General features: G+C 46.1%; 1 protein-coding gene across 1 annotated transcript; it reads right to left on the bottom strand.

Annotated features, from left to right (window-relative positions):
• Positions 1-1,297: 1,297 nt before the first annotated feature.
• On the bottom strand, positions 1,298-7,006 carry NEFL (neurofilament light chain). The gene is made up of 4 exons (XM_004763250.3): positions 5,826-7,006; positions 4,563-4,687; positions 3,778-4,097; positions 1,298-3,215 (listed from the first exon to the last, which is right to left on the bottom strand). Exons 1-4 carry the CDS (start codon positions 6,870-6,872, stop codon positions 3,073-3,075), a joined length of 1,635 nt encoding a protein of 544 aa, XP_004763307.1. The 5' UTR covers positions 6,873-7,006; the 3' UTR covers positions 1,298-3,072.
• Positions 7,007-7,518: the final 512 nt, after the last annotated feature.

Genomic DNA, 7,518 nt, shown 5'->3' on the forward strand with positions numbered 1-7,518 from the left:
CCTATATGCAGCTAAAACAGTTGAGGCTGGAGTTGGGGTGGGGATGGGGATATATGGCCACGGCTCCAAAATAAGAACACTAGAATCCAGAATAAATTCTTGGATTGCAAGGTGTTGGAACTGGGACTGATTAAAGGAATACTCTTGGTTGTCTAGGCATTCTCATCTGTCAAGAAGTTATCAATTCACTATTTCTTTGGGTTCTATTATGGTAGAAACAATGCTAGATGCTTGGGATGAAATGGTGGCAGGAGGTCTGATTACCATGCTTCGGAAGATCAAACTCTAGCAGGGAATGCAGACATTTATCAAACGATCCTGGACACAGATGCTGATTACAAGTGTGTAAATGTCTGCAAAGTCTACATGGTCTTAAGAACGCATTTAGTAGAGGAATTTAGCCCAGGTAGGAAAGGCTTCCCAAGGGAATGGCAACTGAACTTCAGCTGGGCAAGAATGAGGGAAGAAAAGAAGAGCGCTTCAGATGGAAAAGTCAGCAAAACTCTTGTAACAGGTGAAAAAACAGAGGGGCGGGGTGACTGAAGCATGGGAAGTAAGGAAAAAGGGGATACAGAGAAGATGAGATCAGAGAAGGAGCTTGGGCTCAGGTCAATGCAAGTCCTTCAAGATGAGTTTAAAGATTCTGATTTTTATCTTAAAAGAAATGGGAAACTGGGGTGCGTGGGTGGTTCAGTCAGTTGAGCATCTGCCTTCAGCTCAGGTCATGATACCGGGGTCCTGGGACGAAGTCCCGTGTCCATCAGCCTCCTTGCTTAGCGGGGAGCCTGCTTCTGTCTCCCTCTGCCTGCTGCTCTCCCTGCTTCTGCCTGTGCCCTCTCTAATAAATAAATAAATAATCTTTTTAAAAAATGGGAAACTATTGGAGGGTTTTAGTCAAGGGGATGACATAATCAAAATGTCTTTTTTAAAGGATGGTTTACTGTAGTGTGCTGATCAAAGGAAGACACTAGTAGACACTAGTAGACTGGAAGGTTCCTAGGGTGGTGTCAGGGTAAATGGAGAAGTGTGGATGGATAGATTCAAGATACATAGGCAATAAAATCAGTAAAACTTGGTTAGATTAAACCAGAGGAACTGAGGAGAGGAAATGGGAAGCATGAGGTCATGCCTGTCCAGTCTCCGGTTTGCAGAATTGGCTGACTAGGGAATGCTGTCGTCAACTGGGAGAGGGGATACTGAAACAGAACTGGAGATGTGGGGGAGGCAGAAGAGACAGAGCTACCGAGCTAGGTCCCACATGTAAGGAAATGTTTTTAAAGACTTCAAGTCCATTTAGTTTAGGGGTTTTTTTTTAGTATTTTATTATGGCACACAGGATAGTATATGGTACAGTGTTGTTACTTCAAGTAATTCTGAAACCAACCATTTCCATTTGGCTAAAGTTACTTTTTCTTTTTTTACATGTAATTCGTATCTTAGACTTCTCAGGTGTAGCATCCCATATTTAATGAACATAAACGTGAAAAGCTGGGTTTCTGAGGAGACTCATCTTTACAGAAGCCAATATACTAAGAATCTTCATAGTTCAAACTCACAGCATCATGATAAATAAATGACTTTACCTATTTGTGTGGTGACATATATTTAACTAGAAATAGGTAGTACGAAGAATCAGATAAACTTAAATGGGAGACCACTCTGCTTTCAGGTTAAATTCGCCTACTTTTTTTGAAAGTTGTCTGAAGAACAAAGGTTGAACGAATTAGCTGACAAAGCAATTATGTAAGAACAAAGGCAGAACAGCAGATAATCAGTAATTTCATCTACATTCCACATCAAGTGCAAGTGCAAGAGCTTTCATGACTTTACAGTGAACAGAGAGGATGAATGGGGTGTGTATCTGATGCAATGTCCAACCAGTTAGAGCTATCACTGAAATCCAAATATTTCCCAATAAAGACATGCAGAACAATGCAACATACAGGTATATAATCTCCTCCCTTTACTGACGGGTAACAATTTCATTATCTGTTATCTGTAGTTTTTAAAAAAATTTAAAGTGGGTAGCATTAAATGTCATTTACTTGAGGCAACAGAATCAAGCTACTAACACACCGACATGAGCTCAGGATTGCAGGCAACATGATGTTTGCAAGGGCAAATCATCTTTGATATTCTCACTCCCTCCATCCGAAATTACACATGGAAGAAAGATATTCCTTCTAATTTTATCAATTGCTTGGATATCCACTTCTGCCCATGGTATTTGGATTATATTAAAATAATGTGGTTATAGTAACAGACGGGTGGGATTCATATTCTGGCCACATTGCATTATTAGGTCACCTATTTACCACAAAAGGTGTATTTTTCATATTACACCACTGCCTACAAGAAAGCCATTTCCAACATTACATAGTACCTTGCATGGGACAGAATATATTGCTAATAAAAGAAGAATCCCAGAGTCTCCCATTTACTCAAGTTTATTATCAGCGAAATTTTGGAGGGGAGAGATTTCATGACTGGTCATGACCTAAAGTTATCCCTCAGAATTACCAATTAGGGGGGAAAAATCCATTGTAATTGTTAAAACTGGGGACTTAAAATTTGGAGGTCGATAGTCCAGTTGGCTTCTACTGTTACTTTAAGATATTTTAATTAAGTCAACAACCACAGCAAGAAATGTCATTCAGTGTAACTTTATTTACCATTTATTGCACATGATTCGAGGTCTTTAATTTCTAACCACCAAAGGTTCAAAGGACTATTTGTACCATGAAGTTTAACATTAACATTAGTGAATTCGTTTATTCATTTTTTTAATTGTAAACATCTGAATTATTCACATTGCCATAGATCCTGAACTCATAAGCATGGACCATGCACAGGCTGGCAGCAAGCCAGGAAGCCACTCTGCAAGCAGACAGATGCTCTGCATAAGGAGGAAAGTCATAGCACAACACTGAATGTCCAACCTAAGTCATCTCTGAATTATACATATGTTGACTTCTTAATTCATATAGTATCTGCAACTCATCTGGTTGGTTGGTGATGGGGTTGACCTGATTTTGGGAGAATTCTTCCTGGAAGGCTTAAGGACAGAGGGGCTCAATCTTTCTTCTTAGTTGCTTGCTCCTCCCCAGCACCTTCGTCTTTTTTCTCCTCCTCCTCGGCTTCTTTGGTTTCTTCTCCTTCTTCTCCTTCACCTCCTTCCTCTTCCTCCTTTGCCTCTTCGGATTCTTCCTTGGCAGCTTTGACATAAAAAGGAAACGTGCAAGCTCCAAATCCAGGGCAAGTCATTCCAAACATTTCTGCTAAGGTTTGTGTGGAACCCCAACTGTCAGAAAGCTCCCCCCAACCTTCTCAGCTCCATTCCCCAACACTCATTCAACTGATGATGCCGGCCACTGAACTCAATGCTTTCTCAGAAGAAAGCCAAAAAGCAAACAATTATTTAAAAATAAATAAATAAATAAAATAAACTATTTTTGTTCTTAAGGTCACCCAACTGCTGGGACAAATGCATTTTTTTTTTAAGTTTAATAATAAGAATAAAAAGACAGCAAGAAGAGAATATTTTTGAAATGTTATCTTCAAAAAGCTACCAAGCTAAGCAGAGGGGACAGCCAATTTGAGAAACTGGGTACTTGTGAAAGGCTTGTGGAGTAATTAAAGGTATCAATTAAGATTCTAAAGTCATCTATGAAGAAAAGTTCCTTGGCACAAGCAAGGCTTCTCTTAGCCATCTCCTAACTAACAAACACCCATGCCCTGACTGCACTTGACCTTGTAGGAATTTCCTTTTTACCATACCTTCTTCCTCTTCAGCTCCTTCCTCTTCAGCAGCCTCTTCCTTCTCCTTCTCCTCCTCCTCGGCTTCTCCTTCAGAGGGGGGTTCGTCCTTGGCTTCCTCGGCCTTCGCAGCCTCGATGGTCTCCTCCACCTCGATCTGCTCCTCCTGGACGTGGCTGGTGTAGTAAGATGGGAAGGAGCGGGCAGACATCAAGTAGGAGCTGGTCTGTAACCCACCATAGGCAGATCGGCCAAAGACCTGAGAGCTCTGGGAGTAGCCGCTGGTTATGCTTCCAACGCTGGTGAAACTGAGTCGGGTCTCCTCACCTTCCAAGAGTTTCCTGGGAAGGCAGGGAAGGATGGGGTTAATGAGAAACACAGGAAGTGTGTTGAACAATTTGTCTGCTTTGAGCCCACCACTCATCCTCCTTCCCTAATGCCACCCCTAAAGGAAAAAGGAGAGCCAGAACAGGGCTGGGAATGATCAAAACTTCATGACTGGGGATATTGTGCCTGGCACCAGGAAAACAAAAACAAAAAAACAGAAAAACAAACTTAAAATAGCCCTATTTGATTTAAAATGTAATGAGAAACTAAGAATATGACGCTTTGCGACACAGAGTCAGATCTTCTGCATTTGTCTAAATACCTTCTCAACATTCTAAAAAACGTTTGCCTTCTTAGAAAAAGCCAAAAAGCGAACAATTATTTCAAAGGACTATTCTTCAAGGTTTCAGACTCAATATAAATAAAAGCTGATTTTCTTCCTAAGCCTGAATAACTCCTACCACCCACTCTGTCCTTACCTATAAGCTGCGATCTCAATGTCCAAAGCCATCTTCACGTTGAGGAGGTCTTGGTATTCTTTAAGGTATCGTGCCATTTCACTCTTTGTGGTTCTCAGTTCATTTTCTAATTTGTTGATTGTGTCCTATTGGAGGACAGGGGGAAAAAAATCCAACCATAACTGTAATACAGCTGCAAAGGCCTAACCAACTTAACACCAAAGAGCACCCCTTAGATAAAATCTCCCCTAAAGCAACAGCCTTCTCTTTTTTAGCTTTAAACAAAAAAAAGTTAATAAAAATGGATAGAAGAAATTTTTTCTTTGAATTTCTACAGTCTAATAACCATAAAATACCTGCAAAAATTTTTAATTGATTACAAAAAACTTTGTTTCATAGTCATTAGTTAATTTTATCCAAGTCACATCTTATGAAAGGCTTGTGGAGTAATTAAAGGTATCAATTAAGATTCTAAAGTCATCTATGAAGAAAAGTTCCTTGGCACAAGCAAGGCTTCTCTTAGCCATGCAAGAAATTACTCCATTTACAAGAGTAGGAAGTAGCTAGATTAAAAAAATAGTAATAATTGTATCTAAAATATTTTGTATGTACCTATATAACTTTTTAGATTAAAAAATAGCAGTAACTGTACCAAAATATCTTCTATGTAATTGTGTTATTTTTTTTTCTCCTCCCCAGAAAATGGAGAGTCTTAAAAAGAAATGTCATCTTGCAAACATCATCATCATCTGCTACAATTTTGACTGCATTCCTGTCTACCTAACGGCAAGGAGTGGTTGATAAAACTAGTCTTGAGTCTGCTGGGTCACAGGTTTTATCCTTCAGAACCTCTCTGCTGTATTAATTAAGCAGATGGTCCAATCTGTACTGCAAAAGGACTTGTTAATAAAGGACTTTAGAGAGGCAGGCCAGGGGCAACGCCCAGTTCCCACCCCTTCACCCACCACACCCCACCTCACCCCACCCCACCCCACCACTGCAGGGCTGGGCAGCTTTAATGCGGATCTAGATTCTGCTGCACCAAGCACGTCCCCTCAGTCTGCAGTGGCGCCCCCACCCCCGCCCTCCAAGTGCCCCACCCCTCCCACCCCGTCTCGGAGGAGCCAAGTTCCACTCCCTAATAGCCTGCATGCGGATGCTCCATCTCCGGTCTCCACTTTCTGGGCGCGCCCTCAGCTCTCCACCCTCCCCCACTCCACCCCCACAACTTGCTCCAGCAGCTCCCTCCCCGCCCCCCCCACTGTGTTTTGCGGGGTGCCCTACCTGCATAGCACTGATATCGGCGTTCTGCTTGTCCTCCAGCTCCTGCAACTGCTTCTCCAGCGCTTCGTTCATGCCCCGACATGCTTCGATCTCCAGGGTCTTGGCCTTGAGCAGACGGCGGCTCTCGGACACCTCGTCCTTGGCTGCGCGCACCGCGTCGGTGTTCTTGGCGGCGCTCTCGGTCAGCACGGTGAAGCGGCTCTTGAACCACTCTTCGGCGTTCTGCATGTTCTTGGCAGCCAGCTTCTCGTACTGAGCACGGATGTCCTTGAGCGCGGCGGAGAGGTCGGGCTTGGAGGACACGTCCATCTCCACGGAGATCTGAGCGTACTGGATCTGAGCCTGCAGCTCGGCGATCTCCTCTTCGTGCACTTTCTTCAGAAAGGCGATTTCGTCCATCAGGCTGTCGATGCGTTTTTCGAGCTCGGCGCGGGCGAGAGCGGCCTCGTCGGCTCCTTTGCGCGCCTCCATCAGGCGGCCCTCGGCGTCCTCGCGGCTCAGCACCTCCTCTTCATAGCGCGCCTGCAGGTTGCGCAAAGTCTCCTCCAGCCCTTCGCGCTCGCCCTGGAGCGCCTGCTTCTCGTTGGTGGCGTCTTCCGCTGCCAGGCGCAGGTCGCGGATCTCCTGCTCGTACAGCGCCCGGAAGCGGGAGGGCTCGGAGTGCTTCTGGCGCAGCACCAGCAGCTCGGCTTCCAGCACCTTGTTCTGCTGCTCCAGCTCGTGCACGCGCTCGATGAAGCTGGCGAAGCGGTCGTTGAGGTCCTGCAGCTGCGCCTTCTCCTGGGTGCGGATCGACTTGAGGTCGTTGCTGATGGCGGCTACCTGGCTCAGGTCGAGGTTCTCGAGACTGGGCATCAAGGAGCTGGAGCTGGAGGAGTAGCTTCGGCGCACAGACAGCGAGGAGGAGACCGGCGCGGAGTAGCTGGAGTAAGCGGAGCGCGCGGTGCTGTAGCCGCTGCGCACGCTGGAGATGTGCACCCGGGGCGTCTCCACGTAGCGCCGCTTGTAGGAGGTCGAGTAGTACGGATCGTAGCTGAAGGAACTCATGGTGGCGGTCCGAGCCCCTCTGGCTCGCGGCGGAGATGGGGGCCTACAGAGAGAGAAGAACGAGGGAGAGAGGGAGAGGGGAAGGTGGATGGCTGTGTGCGGCTCGGCGCGGTCCTGCCACCCCTATTTATACGCGGGGAGCATTCTGACGCAGCCTGCGATCGATCACGGCGCGCCGGGCCAGTGGGGGCAGCGCGCTGCTGCAGCCAAGGGGAGGATTCTGCGCAAAAGGGAAGGCGGGGGCGAGAGACGAGCAGCTTCGGTGCTGCTGCGCTCCTCCTTTCCGCTTGTCCCCGAGGCCCGGATTTTTCCCTGCGACCCCTTACCCTTCACTCATTTCCTTCCCCAGCCCTTCCCCCCACATCATAGCTACTCCCTTGACCCAGTACCACGCGGACGCCGTGTCCCCAATAATAGGTTCTTCTCACTCCCCACTGGCACCTTAGATTTCTGTATCCCTAGTACCTCGGAGACACTCTCCCCCCAAACTCGCCCCTTCCCCACCCGGGGCCTCTGCCAGCATCCCCGTTGGGGGTTTAAGGTGCCAAGGCAGTGCCTCTAGGGCTTTCGAAATTAAAGTGAAAAGTTTAAGCTTGCGTGTATAAGGCCTGTATGGGAGCAAAGTTTTATATTTCGTTGTAGCTGT

This window comes from Mustela putorius, unplaced genomic scaffold, assembly GCF_011764305.1.
Source record: "Mustela putorius furo isolate JIRA1106 unplaced genomic scaffold, ASM1176430v1.1 tig00003937_pilon_pilon_pilon, whole genome shotgun sequence".
In the NCBI taxonomy this organism is placed as follows: Eukaryota; Metazoa; Chordata; class Mammalia; order Carnivora; family Mustelidae; genus Mustela; species Mustela putorius.